The sequence below is a fragment of the Sceloporus occidentalis genome, unplaced genomic scaffold (genome assembly GCF_023333645.1).
Source record: "Sceloporus occidentalis isolate IW3139 unplaced genomic scaffold, rSceOcc1.0.p SCAF_3, whole genome shotgun sequence".
Taxonomy (NCBI): domain Eukaryota; kingdom Metazoa; phylum Chordata; class Lepidosauria; order Squamata; family Phrynosomatidae; genus Sceloporus; species Sceloporus occidentalis.
In genome coordinates this window covers 100816344-100832887 of record NW_028316983.1, presented here as the reverse complement: position 1 = coordinate 100832887, position 16544 = coordinate 100816344, and the positions used below count along the sequence as shown (strand labels likewise).

At 43.6% G+C, this 16544-nt stretch overlaps 1 protein-coding gene across 1 annotated transcript in view; it reads left to right on the top strand.

The window, feature by feature from the left end:
* The first annotated feature begins 6051 nt into the window (after positions 1-6051).
* LOC149316488 (phospholipid phosphatase-related protein type 4-like) overlaps positions 6052-16544 on the top strand; it is a 64424-nt gene continuing 53931 nt past the window's right edge. Inside the window, exon 1 of the mRNA XM_089515650.1 lies at positions 6052-6682. Coding sequence (XP_089371776.1) covers positions 6134-6682 — 549 coding nt within the window. The 5' untranslated portion in view covers positions 6052-6133. The remainder of the gene's footprint in view (positions 6683-16544) is intronic.

Genomic DNA, 16544 nt, shown 5'->3' with positions numbered 1-16544 from the left:
TGGCTCTGCTGGATAGAGGATTCTGGAAGTCCTAGTTCAAAATTTAATTTTTTCAAGCTCTGGAAGTGCATCCACACTGTAGAAATAATGCACTATGACACCACTTTAACTACCATGGCTTCATTCTACAGAATCCTGAGATTTGCAGTTCTGTGAAATACCAGCCTGCTTTGGCAGACAGAGCTAAAGACTTCGTGAAACTACAGATTCCAAGATTGCATAACATAGAGCTACAGCACTTAAAGTGTTGTCAAACTGCATTATTTCTACTGTGTAGCTGCACCCTAGGACAAACATGACACGGACGATTTCGGTGACCATTGTCCAATATCACAATGGATAAATCTGAAACTCTAACTTAATTGTTATAACCATGCTCAGCTCTAAGTTATTCCTTTACCAACATGGCAGTCACTTTAATGAAGAGATGTAATGGAACATCATATGGCACCATAAAGATAGTGCTGGCAATGCACTCCATAACTCTTTATACATATGGTCTCTTTTTATTTCACACTTTGCCTCCAAACATTGCAATATCCATTATCTGCACACGTGCTTGGAAGTTAGTGCCAAGAGGCTGGAAACACAACTAAGCTAGCAGTTGTGTTTTTGAGGGCCACACAGCAGTGGATTGAGAAGGCAGGGAAAAACTGCTGGTTCCAAGCAGCCTATTTCATTCATGCTTTCCTCCCATATCTCTTCCTCCTACAAGGTGTCAGTGCCCTTTTCCCTTCTGCCACCATTGCCTACACTGGCATAGTTATGCCACCATCAGGAGTCTGCCCATCCAGGCAAAATGCAGAGACACTTCCATAATTCATTGTTTGCAAAGATCCATAAGAAGATATCACTCTAAATTGCCTTTTTCCTCCCACTACCACTTCCTATGCTGGCATAGTTACATTACATCAGTGTTGTGCATCAATAGGAGTTCTCCCAGAATGTTAAACAGGGACCCGGAAGATCCAGATTTAAGTTCTAGCTCAGTGCTTCCTGAACTTTGTTCCTCCAGATGTTTTGGACTTCACCTCCCAGGATTCCTCACTGTTGTCTGGCTGGGGCTTCTGGCAGCCGAAGCCCCAAACATCTGGAAGACCAAAGTTTGGGAATCATTGCTCTAGCTGACTTGAACTCAGGTTCAAGTTCTAGCATGAAACTCACTGGCTAACAACGGGCCACTCACTCTCTGTCTCTCAACTTGTCCTGCTTTGCTATGAGGATGAAGGAAAGGAAGAAATAAGCCACTTTGAGTTCATTGGAGAAATGGTAGAATATAAATGTAACTAAAAACAATTCAAAACATTGTCAGGGTTAGCACTGTACTATTTAATAGAATAGAGTTTATTCCTGGAAAAAAGAATAAGCCCCACCCTAATGCATTAGCATGTCCTATAATTTGTGTTCAGTTTCACTACATTATTAGTGGAGATTTTTATTTTCACCCATTTTAATTACAGCCAAAAATTGTAGTCATATAAACTGGAGGGAAGGCATACTGGGACTAAGGCCATTTTTGAAACCCTCTCTGCCTTAAGGATCACTATTCTTCTAGACGAATAAAAAGAATTGCATTTTCTGAAGGCTCCCACTAGTGACAATTCACCTTTCAAGTAAGTTGAAGACCACCTCTACTCTGCTTAAAATTTTAACACCCCCCCCCAAAAAAAAACCAGAAGTGAACTTCCAGACACTACTAGGTTTTATTTTGTTTTGTCAGCTTTTCTTTTTTCAGACTACCCAACCCGCAGAGGATCCTAGGGCAAAAAACAGTGGCCCCAGACCTGCCACAGTTGTCCACCTTTGATAAAAACTAACAGAATCACAGAACAAAACCTGGAGTGTATGCATTAAAAAATGAATGTAGCATAACTGTGTATATATGAGTATAAGAACAGAAGGTGAACTCGGCTGGATTGGATCAATGCTATTTGGTTCAGCATCATTTTTCCTACAGTTTCCAAGAAGAGATTCTTCCATTGTCGTTTCCTGCAAATTGGTATTTGAAGGAAACTGCCGCTGGTCTACAGACAGCATGTAGCCATTTGGATTAATAGCCATTCATAACTTTGTTATCCATGTTGTTTATATGCTTAAGGAAACATCTATTCATGTAACAGTTTGTTTAATTCTTTGTAGGTGGTGGAGGGGGGGTTTCCCCCCAAACATTTATTGCATTCAGTAAAGAAAAAGTAATCTATTACAAGACTATTAATCTATAACTAAAAAACCCCCAATGTTTAGTACTATTGGATCTAAAAGTTGAGGTGGCTGTTGTTGCTGTGTGCCTTCAAGTCATTATGGAGCCTATAAAGTGACCCCATCACAGGGTTTTCTTAGTCTGAGAATGTGACTTACCCAAGGTCAACCAGTGAGTTTCCATGTCCAAGAAGGAACTCAAACCCTGGTCTTCAGAGTCATAGTCCAATGCTCAAACCACTATGCAATTCCTCCTTTGGATCTAATTAATCTAGTATAGTCGGCCCTCTTTAACCATGGTTTTTTTATCCATGGATTCTAGCATCCATGGCTTGAAAATATTCCAAAAAAGTATAAGTTTTGAATAGCAAGCCTTGATTTTGCAATTGTATGTAAGAGATGCCATTTTGCTATGCCATTACATTTAATGGGACTTGAGCATCCGTGGATTTTGTTATCCAAACTCCAGCGGATAACAAGGGCCCACTGTACTATTACTGCACCAGAAGTAAAACTGAAATCTACTTCTTCCCCCTTCCTCTAAGCAGCCTTAATTCTGCACTGGAAATAACAAATAGGAACTGCACAGAATGGCAGAATGGGAGAATCCTAGAGTTAGAAGAGACCACAAGGACCATCCGGTTCAACCTTCTGCCACAAAGGAACATACAATCAAAGCACTCCTGACAGATGGCCATCCAGCCTCTGTTTAGAAACCCTGAAAGAAGATTCCAGCACATTCCAAAGCAGTATATTCCAATGTCAAACAGCTCTTACTATCAATAAGTTCTTTGTAATGTTTAGGTGGAGCCACTTTTCCTGTAATTTTCATTGTCAAAATATTTGGATTATGCTCCTTGTTTGCATGTTGCAGCCTTTTCCTAGCTGCAAAACAGTATGACCTAAATCCAGCTGTTAATCCCAGCCAGAGTAGATCCGTTCAATCAGCTGCTGAATGATAAATCAACACTTATATACATCCCATTGATTCAATAAGTCTATTCTAGCTTGAGCAAGTAATTGGATTTAGGCCCATGTTTGAACTGCTGTGGTGACCATTTAGTATGCATGTGTATTGAACAAATATATGCATTTTTAAATGGGGAACTGGATTTATTTAGTATGTTATTTTTCTCCTTCTAAATGAACTCAGCCCCATCTAGGTTGTTTTGAATGCTGATTGTCATATTTTATTTCTTCTTTCACGTTTACACTTGAATCCCTTCAAGAAATAAAAAAAACTTCTGAGCCTTGCTAATCATCAACTGCAATCTCTCTGCCTTTTCCCTTCTGAAATCTGAAATGGTATCCTGATTCTTAATCACTACAGTATTTGATACAACTTGTCATTTTCTCTCTTTGAGGATTCCCCTTTCTGTAGAAGAAACACACAGTTTTCCAATGCTCATATTCCTTTCTGTTGTTGGGAAAGAAAGAAAGAAAGAAAGAAAGAAAGAAAGAAAGAAAGAAAGAGGAGGGAAAAGAGGAAGGGAACGAGGAAGGAAGGAGGGAGGGAGAGAAGGAAGGAAGTGCTATAAAACTTTTTCTGAGCATGAACAAAGTACAATTTCTGTAGTATATGCTGGTCTATGACTATAATAAATTATTGATTGATTGATTGATTGAATTTCTTCAATAACCAGAGAAAGCGCCACACAAACAGACTTAAGCTCAACCCTCTTGTGATTACACTACTGAATGTTCTATATAGGCTCCTCCTTCATGGTCTTCTCAATGACTGGAGACCATTTTGCATATTACACAGAAGCAATGTAAGATTTCTTTTTAATCAAATGCAAACTCAGAGTGAAAACCTGGAGCATGCAGAACATAGTAAGTTTTATATGTGGCCCAGGAATATCAATTCTGTTTGTCAGCAGTTATCCAGACATCAGGCACACTTCCTTCCTCATCCTATGTGTGGCTTCCACCACCTTCAAAGAGCTATTCAAGGTGCTGAACCTATTTCGAGGATACAGGATGAGGAATTTAATTATATTTCAGCACCTTGGGCAGCTCCTGGAATTTATTCTGGGCTTTAGTCCAGAGTTTAAAAGAGCCATCCAAAATGCTAAAAGTGAACTCCCATACACACCTCAATAGGTCTAGCATCCTGGACAGTTCCTTCAAAGTCTGGACTTAAAAACCAGAGCAGAATCACCATCCCATACAGTGGAAACCATTAACCACCCTGGTTTCCCAGCCATGTATTAAACTGTCCTCACCCTACTTTGCCCAAATCTAACTTGGTCAGGGGTGTGTTGTGTTGTGAAGGGATATGGATGCTGCTTGTTTATTGACAAATGAAAATATCAGCTGACAGAGTCCACTGCAAACCATTGTATCTCAGGCAGAATGACTAAGGATGTATACACGCTGCCCGGCTATAGTAGTCTGGTACCATTTCAATTGCTGTGGGAATCCTGAGATTTGTAAGCATGATCTTCTCTAGACTTTTGAGCCTACTTCCTCACATGTATGAATCCTCTGGTGCGCTATCCCTGAAGGGCACCACTCCAGTTTTCTAGAAGATAATTGGAAAAGTCCCTCCCCAAACTACAGATCCCACGGTTTTCTTAGGTTGGAACCATACCAGCTCAGGTGCTATCAAAGACTAGCATTGTTCCGGCACCACCATTATGCCAGCCCTGGGCAGCCCATGCGTAGCATCACTTCAGAGAAGAACCATAAAGCCATGGCCACAGCAATTTGAACCCGCTTAAGGGCAAGATGACCAGCGGTCCTCCTTTTCCAAGGCCTGTCCTCCATTTCAGCCTGCTGCCCAGGAGGAATTCCAAAACGTCTTCCATCTGGAGCACAATTGAGAAGCATGAATTTGCATCTATATGAATGGTGTTATATGACATGTCCAACTAAAAGCTCATATATAAGCTTTTAGTTGGCCATGTTCTACAATCTTCTTGAACCTCCTACATTGTCCTTGGATGCCCCACGTTTTGCTGTGTGACCACCAAACCTCCTCCCTTTGCAGGACCTGTCCTCCATTTCAGCTTCCTGTCCAGGAAGAACCCCCAAACACCCTCCATTGGGAGCATGACTCGGAAGCATGAATTGACATCTATGTGAGTATACACCAGCTTTTAGTTAGTCATGGCCTACACTTTCCTTGAATGCCTCCCATGTTGCTGGGTGACCACCAGACCTCCTCCTTTTCCAGGACCTGTCCTCCATTTCCACCTTTTTCTGTCCAGGAGGAATGCCCAAATGTCCCCCATGTTGGGCATGGCCCAGAAGCAGGAATTTACTTCTATAGGAGTGTGTGTGTGTGTGTGTGTGTGTGTACCTATACACAGAGAGAGAGAGAGAGAGAGAGAGAGAGAGAAAGAGAGATGCACACACACATATATATACACATATATACATACACATATACATACGTGTACATACATTTGCACACACGTGTATATATACATACACACATATACATATATCCACACACACATTAGATAGATAGATAGATAGATAGATGATAGATAGACAGACAGACAGACAGACAGATGATAGATAGATGGATGGATGGATGGATAGATAGATAGATAGATAGATAGATAGATAGATAGATAGATAGATAGATAGATAGATAGATAGATAGATGGGCTTGTCTTTGGTGGTGTCCTCCAGCCCCTGCGAGTGTCCTCCATCCCGTGGGTCTCCTCGCCTGGCGAGGCGGAGGGAACGCGTAAGATCGCGCGTAACGTGTGAAGCCCGGAGACCCTCCTCTTCCTTCTCGGTGGCCATCGCTGTCTGCTCCCGCCTGGCTGCCTCTTTTCCTTCCCTGGGGGCCCTTCCCCTGCTCTGCTCCCCAAAGAAGAAGAGGAGGAGGAGGAGGAGGAGGCGGAAGGAGGAAGGCCTTGCTCTCTGATGTAGCGGAGCCCTCCCCGCATGGGGCGCGGGGGGCCTTGACGCCAGCCCTATGCATCTGGCCCGACGGAGCCGCCTGGCCCGAGCCTCGCCGGGGGGCGCCCCCAGGGGCAGGGCGGCGGGGGCCCTCTTGTCCGGAGCCACCGAGGAGGCCCTGATCGCCGCCGCCGCCTTGGAGAAGGAGCAGCTGCAGCAGCAGCAGCAGCAGCATCAGCATCAGGGGCTCCTGGCCCAGGGAGCGGGGAGGCAGCCGGGGGGCCCCCCTCCGGGCTTCGTGCTCCTGCTGCCCCCGCCCCCGAACCCAGATCCCCTGGGCTGCCCCCTCCTCCAACACAGGGACCCCGCCGCCAGCGCCGGCTGCGAGGGAGGCAACCCCCGCCACCACTGGCTGGCCACCGCCGGACGGGGAGGGCGCCTGCCTGGCAGCGCTGCGGCCACGACGCCCAACGCCATCCCTGCCCCCTCGCCGCCTCCGCCTCTGGCCCCGGCCCCGCGCCTGCTCCCGGCCTCCGCCTCCGCCATGGCCGCCAAGGAGAGGCCCCGGAGCAAAGCCGCCCCCAAGGAGAGCCTCACCCTCCTGCCCTGCTTCTACTTCGTGGAGGTGAGTCAAGGGGACACACTGAGAGATAACCCGCTTTGGCAGCGCTTTCGCTCTTTACTGACGCCATAGATACATAAAGGGGGGAAGCTTCATGAGATCATCATCATCTCAGATGCTCAGGATCAGCCCAATTCCTTGGCAGAGGAAAGGGGGGGGGGGTTCTGTGTGCAAAATGTACTCGCCTTGCATTACAAGCTGAGGAAATGAAAAGTGTGGCACATTAAGATGGTGGTGGGGGGGGGGGGTGTCAAATGGATCGGAGGGGGGGTGTTGGTTGCCCAAACAACCAGTGTACACAGATGTGGCCAATGCCCAGGTAATCTAAGGGAGTTTGTAGATGGTTGTTGCTGCTTCCAACGATGGTCCAAGCCTGTGCTGCATAAAAGCAAAGAGGTTGTGGAAGCCTGGGTTGTCTCTCCCCTTCAAGGCAGAAGAACTGTTCTGCCTTCTCTGGGTTGTCCCTATTCCGCAAGTGGCTCCTTCTGGCAACACAACGATGCAGAGGCGCTTGCGATGGTGTTTCTTCACAGCTGAGGAGTGAAAAGGGATCTCAGATCCCTCTGTCTGTTGACAGCTCAGTAAGTGAGCAGGGCCCAGGAGGAAAGAAGTGTTGGAGTGACTGACCCTGTTTGGCACTAAGGGTGATTCACAGGACAACCGAGGAGAAAGGAGCCCCGTCTGGCAAATAATACGCTCATTCAGAGCATGGAAAAGGAAGCTTTTCAGACTACAGCTCACAAAATCTGGGAGTTATAGACTTTTTCCAGGACCCGAGCTCATCCTATTCCATCATATCTCCCAAAGGGTGCATCCAGGCCAATTGAAAAGTCTAAGATTTTGTTCCTGTGCTTTCCGATTGTATACTAGATTTTATACCAGGTGAAATATTGGAAAGGATGTTTAAATATCTGAAAAGATGTCAGAGATGGAGCAAGTTTGTTTCTGCAGCTGCAGAGAATAGGACCCAGAGCAAGAGATTCAAACTACAGGAAAAGAGATCCCGCCTCAACATTAGGAAGACCTTCCTTGACAGTAAGAGCTATTTGACAGTAGAACATGCTGCTTTGGAGTGTGGCGGATCTCCTTCTTGGGAAGTTTTTAAATGCAGACCATCTGTTAGGAGTGCTTTGATTGTGATTTCCTGCATGGCAGTGAGTGGGATTGGATGGCCCTTGAGGTCTCTTCCAAATCTACAATTCTGTGATTCTAAAAACCAACCAACCTGAGGAGCTGGTACAAAAAGTTTCTGAACATACTTGGGGTGACAGAAAATATCCTAGGATGAATCAAAAATGAATGGTGCTCCAAAACAAAATCCATAACTCACTGCAGAAACAATCCAGTTTGAGACCACTTTAGCTGCTCTTGCTCTGTGCTAGAGAATTCTGGGAAATGTAGGTTTGTGAGAGACATTTCGTTTTCTCTCTCAGAGAGCTTTAGTGTCACAATAAACTACAGTTCCTAGGATTCCCTAGCACTGAACCAGGGCAGTTAAAGTTGTCTCAAAATGGATTATTTCTGCAGTGTGTTTTGGACCCAAAATCAAAAGGAACAGGAACAAAATCTAGGACTTTCTGGTCTTTTTAATCACTATAGATCAGTGATGGTGAACCTATGGCATGCGTGCCAGCGGTGGCACTCAGAGCCCTCTCTGTGGGCACACACACCATCGTCCCAACACAGACTTCACTAGAGTTTGCCATTACAAATCCAGAGGGACGTGGCACTTTGCGATAAATAAGTGGGGTTTGGGTTGCAGTTTGGGCACTCGGTCTCTAAAAGGTTCTCCACCACTGCTATAGATGCATTCTGTATTGACATGCTAGCACTGCCCTGTCCATGGTAGCCAACAGATGTTTCACAGCCCTCTGGCTACTATGTGACAGCTAGAATCAATGGCAGCTGGTGTAATCCATGTCAGTGGGACAGTGAATCAACTTTTGGATTTCATCCAAAACGTAAAGTGCTGGACATAATTTGGAGATGGGATAGCTTTTTAAAAGTTCAGACTGAAACCTGACATCCCACTGACTACCTGTGGTTGCAACAATGATATAACTCAGCCTTTCCCAACCTTCAGTCATCTCCATCCAGGATAAACAATGGCTTGCTTGGATCTTGGGGATTGTAGGGTGCTGTACGTCACCACATCTGGTTCGTGCCACATTAGAAAACAGTGACTGGCTGTTAATTTCAAGTAAGGACAAAGACAGCCAGCAGAGTGGAGTGATTTGAGCATTGGACTGTAATGCTGGAGAACTGGGTTCAGTTTCCTGCTCTGTCATGGAAACCCACTGGATGATTTTGGGCAAGTCATATGCTCCCAGCTTCAGGGGAAGGCAATGGCAAACCTTCTCTGAACAAATCTTGCCACAAAAACCTCATAATAGGGTCGCCATAAGTTGGAAATGACTTGAAGGCACACAACAATAACAAGAACAGTAGTGACCATGATACTAAAGAAGGAAGGATGCAGAGAGGCTGAAAGGAGATACAGGTGAAAAAATGTCTTTGGAACAGTGGCAGCTGGTGGCTTCTGTTCGACAGTGAACCATTCCAGGTTTTAGTGTGAATTTTGAAGATACCTACTGTATATACTCATGTATAAATCTAGAAATTTTAGTCAACAAAATTGACCTGAAAGACTTGAGTTGACTTATCCACGAGTTAATGTAAATACTGTACTTTAATTCTTATCAGAAAAGGTAGCATCCTCTGGTGAAAGGCAAGAACGTAATCTATCCTAGAAACACTGATTCCCTCTCTGTTCTCTCATCCACCCTGCCTTTAGTATAAGCACAAATAGTTGGACCTGCTGAAATTTTGTTAAGTTGGCATTGTTTTCCTTTGCTTTTCTCCAAGAAAGTTTGCTTTGTTACATGTCCTAAAGTTTCTCCTCTCGACTTATCAACAGGTCATATCAAAATCCATAATTTTGGCCCCCAAACCTGCCCTCGACTTAAACATGAAGTCAACTTGTAGTCGAGTATATATGGTAATCCATGGGGGAGGGGAAGTAAATTTCGATACCTTAGATAGCTTCTTCATGGTTTCAAATGAGATCTGGGGTTTCCACCCCATTGACATGAAAGCCATTGGCCACCACTTTTGGAAACTTTTTTTCCTGATTATTCAGACAAGTCATAACAGTGACTCCTTACTAACAAAATAATGTCCCAAGTGTATACTGAAGCAGACAGACAGACATTCAGGAGGGAGCTTCAGAGATTTCCCATGTCCTGAATAGACAAGTCCAACCATACATGTGAAAGGGATCTGAGAGTCCAAGTAGACCACAAATTGAACATGAGTCAACAATGCGATGCGGCAGCTAACAAGGCCAATGCGATTTTAGGCTGCACCAATAGAAGTATAGAGTCTAGATCAAGGGAAGTAATAGTCCCACTCTATTCTACTCTGGTCAGACCCCACCTGGAATATTGTGTCCAGTTCTGAGCATCACAATTTAAAAAGGATGTTGAGAAACTGGAGCATGTCCAAAGGAGGGCAACTAAAATGGTGAAGGGTGTGGAAACTATGCCCTATGATAAAGACTCAGGGAGATGGGTATGTTTAGTCTGGAGAAAAGAAGGTTAAGAGATGATATGATAGCCCTGTTTAAATATTTGAAGGGATGTCATATTGAGGAGGGAGCAAGCTCGTTTTCTGCTGCTCCAGAGACTAGGACCCGGAGCAGTTCCACCTCAACATTAGGAGGAACTTCCTGAGAGTAAGGGCTGTTCGACAGTGGAACACTCCCTCGGAGTGTAGTGGAGTCTCCTTCCTTAGAGGTCTTTAAACAGAGGCTGGATGGCCATCTGTTGGGGATGCTTTGATTTAGATTTCTTGCATGGCAGAGGGTTGGACTGGATGGCCCTTGTGGTCTTTTCCAACTCTATGATTCTATGATTCTGTGACTAACCAGGGAGGCAACTGTCAGTGGTGACAAATGGTGATGGTAGCAGTCCCCAGACTTTCTGAGCTTTCTGGCCCAGGCATTCCCCACCCACCTTTGGAGGGAACAGTTGTGTGTGACACACACTCTAACTTTATCATCTAAAAACTCTATCCTGCTGCCTTCAGCCTGGATGAAGGATGCTATTGCATTGCAGAATAATGAGCAATCTAATAAGCTTCTCATTGGGAATGGAGGAGGGAGCATCATTTTGCCTTTTGCTTCAGACAGCAAAAAGACTTTGGACCACATTGAATGTGGGAGTTATTGCATCTCAGAAATGTTTCAATTAAAAGAATAAAATTTTCAAATCTTCTCCTTATTCCCCTGAGCAAAACAATAAGAGCTGACATAACAGTTCTCTATTAATTATTATATAATATTATCTAATATCCTTGGTCACTGTACTTTGAGTTTCTCTGACTCCACAAATGTCAGTGAGGAAACTCAAGAGTTTGGTGAAGCCCTGACATGCTCAGAGAATTTTAAAGAAAGCTTGAAGTTGGTGCTCCTATTGAATTCTGAGCTCCTGGAGGAAAAATATGATAGTGGGTGGAAAGTTTTAACAGGGCCATGTTGACTCCTGGCAAGTCTGTGTTATAGGAAAGGTGGCTGGCACACAGTGATCAAAACTAACGGAGATGGTTTTGATGCTATTTGAAATTTTTATTTGATTATTTGTTTAGTTGATTATAGCCAGCCCTTATCCACAATATAGGTTTTAAGGTGCCTGACTGAATATTGAATGTATGTCTTGTAAGCCTTCAAGTCATTTCTGACTTATGGCAACCCTGTCACAGGGTTTTCTTAGCATGATTTGTTCAGAGGTTTGTCATTGCCCTCTCCTAAGGCAGAGAGAGTGTGACTTGCATAAGTGGGATCATGGCTGAGTGGGGAATCAAACTCTAGTCTCCAGAATTGTAGTCCAGTATTCAAACTGCTATGCCATGCAACCTTTCATTTGCCAAGACCCTATGTGAATGAACTGGGTCTTTTGTCTGTTGCTAGAAGGGCAACATGGAAGGGGTCAGGTAAGTCTCCTTTGATACGAAGTCCCAGAGTCTGGGAATAGATACCAAGAAAGCCTTCTCAGGGTGCATCCGCACTGCAGAAATAATCCAGTTCACCACCACTTTAACTGTCATGGCTCCAACCCAAAGAATTCTGGGACTGGTAGTTTGGTGTGGCACCAGAGATCTCTGACAGAGAAATGCTAACTTTCTTACAAATCTCACTACAAATCCCAAGATTCTATAGCATTGAGTCATGGCAGTTAAAGCAGTGTCAAAGTGCATTATTTCTGCAGTGTAGATGTGCACCTAGTGGGCTTTAACCACCAAGGGGTTCCAAGGACAGGATGCATATGTTGTGAATGTTCAGATCTGGAATCTCCTCCATGGAGGTTTTTAAACAGAGACTGGATAGCCATCTGTCGGGGATGCTTTGATTGAGAGTCCCTGCATGGCAGGGGATTGGACTGGATGGCCCTTGTGGTTTCTTCCAACTCTATTATTCTATGATTCTATGATTCTTGTTGATCTTACCTCAGCAAGTGTGGCAATAGAGAACTGGCCCTTTCATTTTTCTGGTTTTACTGCCCCAAAAGTGCAATGTGTGGGGATTCCAAGTTGCAAAGTGGTAAGGAAAATACTAAAATACTACATACCTGTTTGCTTAGATGTATGCAGTTGTTTGCACTTTTTGGAATACCTTTCCATGGTTGATGGCTAAGCCAGCTGATCGGGAGAACAGTGAGGTGCACTTTTAGCCAGGCAGTATTTCTTGAGGGTAGAATATGGTGAGCTGATGCCCTTGTAGGAAATAGAACATGATGTCACTGTACTTCTAGTTTCCATGCCTCTGCAAATAGCAGCAGGAAAATTCAAGGGTGCTGTAAAGTCAAGTTCTGCTTTGTTGCTCTAGAAGTTACTGGGGTAAGAGGAAGACAACATGGGGGCATGGTCTTTCAATTTTGTTTGATCGGAGTTATGCAGAGGTCTCCAGTACACTGGTAGAACCAGCATGAAATCACTTTAAAATGGTTTTTGACAACCATCACTTCATTTACAGCCCAACGAACAACTCACAAAATGGTGTACAAGAAAAGCAAATATTCAGACTTCATTGTGCTGCACAATGATAGGTATAAAACATGCTGCTGGCACTTATTTCATGGAAGCCAGCAGGAGAAGGCAGTTAGTTAGAACAGTTTGGAGAGTGGGAGGTCTTGAAGGATGTGTATAAGTGTGTGGTCACAGAGTTTAAGTCCAAAAGTGGATAAACTATACAAGAAGCCAAAATCATGTACTTGTATCCAGAGAAGGTTGTTGTTGTTTTAGGTGGGGTATTTGAGAAGGGTCATGTTTCTGAGTTATTTTGGAAAATGAAATATCACCTTTAATAGAGATTTTCTTGTTTGGGTTTTCATAGAGTAAAAGTAGTCATTATCGCTGTTTGAAATAGAGTGGGTCCTTGGTATCTGTTGGGGTTTGGTTTCAGGGGGGCCTCATGGATACCAAAATCTGTGGATGCCCATGTCCTATTAAATACAATGGCATAGTAAAATGAGGTCTCATATAAAATGGCAAAACTCAAGGTTTGGTTTTTGGAGTTTATGGGGGTTTTCGATATATTCAACCCATGGATGGTTGAATCCATGGATAAAGAATATGTGGATACAGAAGGCCAACTGTACTCCAGACGCTCATCACTCTTAGCACAATATTCTGTTAGTAGTTCTAGCTAGAATAGATCTGTTGGATCAGTTACTGAACAACACTTGTGTAGTTTCAGTTAATTCAGTAGGTCTTCTCTAATTAGGGCTATAAGTAGGATTTATACCTGGAGTGATTTCAACCATAATCATGAGAAAGACTGGCCAACCAAGGTTCTCACTTGGTGGAGGAGACATTCATACCTTCTTGCTTATAATGCTGAATTTGAGGGTATCCAAGGGGCAGGGGCAGTACTGGGTGGAGAAAAGCATGGCAATCTCCCCGCCCCCCCTTTCTTCACGTGTTTCTTAAAAATGTGGAGAAGGAGATTTAGATAAGAGTCTGGCCAAGACATTTTGCTTCCCTAGATGGAGCAACAAATGGTTTCCCCAACCTCACGCCCCAACAATAATGGGGCCACAAGGCCACAAGTCATTTTGGCACTTGAGGGAAAATTGTACAAGCATCTCTCTTCATTTCCTTGGCAGTAAACATATAATAAAAATCAACTGTAGCAAACACAAGATATTTAAGTATCTGATAAAGATTTGTAATTGATCAGGGCAAGCAAAGAACTTTTTGGCAGAAACATGAAATCAATTTAGGAAAATATAATGTGATTTCAAGCATAAGAAAAGAATAAGAATGGCAGTCTGCCTATGTACTGGAGATCTTTTTACATGGAGAAATACAGTGCCAGTTCCTTCCTCTGAAATATAGCCTAGAGTACCTGGTATTCATTGGTGGTCTCCCATCCAAGTACTAACCAGGGCTGACCCTGCTTAGCTTCCAAGATCAGATACCTGGTGCCTTTAGGGTGTTTAGGCAATCTCATTCAACATAACCCATGCAGTTTGATTACTTGATGACTTTTGAAGCCCAAGCAGAGTGGGAGCAGTGATCTATGTACTTGATCAGCTATTCCTTTGATTTAATACATAGAAATAATGGATGCCCCAGGAGCTGGCTTGTGACATATTTTCAGAACTTAGAAATGTTACTTTTTTGGGACTACAAGATTTCCCATAGCCACCTTAGCCACTGTAATGTAACAACAAAACTTCCAAGCTGTGCAACTTTTTGAGTGAACTCCATCCCAGTTCTATTTAAGGCTTCAGCATTGAGATTGTTCTACGAAAGAGAAATTAAACGTTAGAGGACTTGCTAACATAATTATCCATTGTTACCACCTACATAGGCCTGACAGCAGGGCTGAACAAATTCTAATAGGAAGGTAGAGATGTGCTTAAAGAACAACACAGTGTATATTCATAGATAATGGACAGCATAAATAGGAAGAAACAACCCTTTAGACTCTGTGTAGAGTTTACAGCTGGGATGTGTGCAAAGTTAATACACAAACAGACATCCTCAAGACATGAATTCAACTGTGAATGGATTCAGCCCATCAGCCTTTTCTTACAGCAGATATTCTGCAGCTGCTACATTTCAAACTCTGTGAAGAAAGCATGCCTATAGGTACATCCAAAATACAACCAGCCTAAGGACTGCCTAATTTGTGGCAAGTCTTTAAAAAAATTAAAATGGCTGCCTGAAAACATGGTGATGTGTGAAACAGTTTTTCAGAACTGGGGAAATCTCTGTTGTCTAGATGTTGGAATATGCCTTCTATGGCTTTAGTATCTCCCCAGGTTGTTGGCTTTCAAAGGGTATTCCCATGAGCTTGGGAGTTCTTTGAAAACAAGCCTCTGTAAAACCCCTTGCGAGATTGCCTAAGGCAACTGGGACTGGCCCCCGTCACCTATTCATGTCAAGGAGACAATCACCTAAAGCTTGTCAAGGGATTTTTGTCACATAAAGGCAGAAAACTTTAAAGGACTTCTTTCTGTGCAGTGCCAATTTATTCCACCCAGCACCTGCTCCTTGTGTCAGCCATCTCACTCTAGCAAAGGGTAGGCCTAGCCCAGACTCATAGTGATGAACTCCACTGTATCCTCACTCCTGAAGATAGATTCACTTACTCAAGTGTCTTAAAAATAATAACAGCCAGGAGTGGGAGTTTACTATCTAGAGATTGAGGTTTGTTGTTGTTGTTGTGTGCCTTCAAGTCAGTTCTGACTTATGGCAACCCTAAGGCTTTCATGGAGTTTTCTTGGCAAGATTTGTTCAGAGGAGGTTTGCCATTGACTTCCCCTGAGGCACTTGCTCCAGGTATCCCAATAGTTTCATGGCCAAGAAGGGAATTGAGCCCTGGACTCCAGGGTCATAGTCCAATGCCCAAGCCACTACTTCACGATGAGAAGGAGGTACCCAGCCTCATTTAACATCAAAATGGCCCTCTTTTCAACAGCAGAAATGGATTTTCAATGGCTTCCATATTTTTATTTTTAGAAATATGTGTGCCACTCCCAAAGTGTCCTGGAAAGAAGAAATTGATCTCATGACCCATCACAGTTGCCCAAATTTGATCCAGAAGGTTCTCCCATTTTGCTCTAGTCAGTGTATTCTAGACCAACACAATGAGATGTCCCATTAAAAATGTGTCAGAACCCCTTTCCTCAGCAAACAGCAATATGAAAACATTGCCTCAGAGTAGGATGTCTGAAGCCTGTGTATAATGGGCAGCATAGCCAAACTGTATTTGTCATTACAATAGTGCTTAAGAAGCACTGCCAGGCTGTGCATTATATTAAGGTGTAGTGCTGGCAAATTTTCAGTATATTCCTGGACAGCAAAAGTAGCAATGTGTGGGGGGAAAAAAGCAGGCATCTAGGATAGCATCTCACAACAGAGACTGTTTCTCACACAAGTATGTCCATGCCTCCCTTCACAATGTCCATATCTGGTCCTAGCAAGAAAAAATGTGTAGGGCTTAGGCCAAAATCAAATTAAGCCCTGCTGCCATCACTCTTTTGTCTTGGAGATGTCACATCCAAACCAGCATTATTAGGTTCTCACTGAAGGTAATGACTTGAATATAGCTAGCCCATGTTATATTGGAGTCAATGATTTTATAGCTTTGCCTCAGAAACCCTCAGAGGTTTATGGAGTGCCTGTTGTCACTTGAATATGATTTAAGAGAGGGATGGTGAAAATGGGTCTACTTAGATGTTGCTGAACTCCAGTGCTGTTGGCACTGCAGCTGAGGGGAAGTGCAGTTCAATAACATCCAGAAGGCCACTTATTTCTCATCCCATCTTAAGTCATATTTACAGAACTAAAGAACATTGGT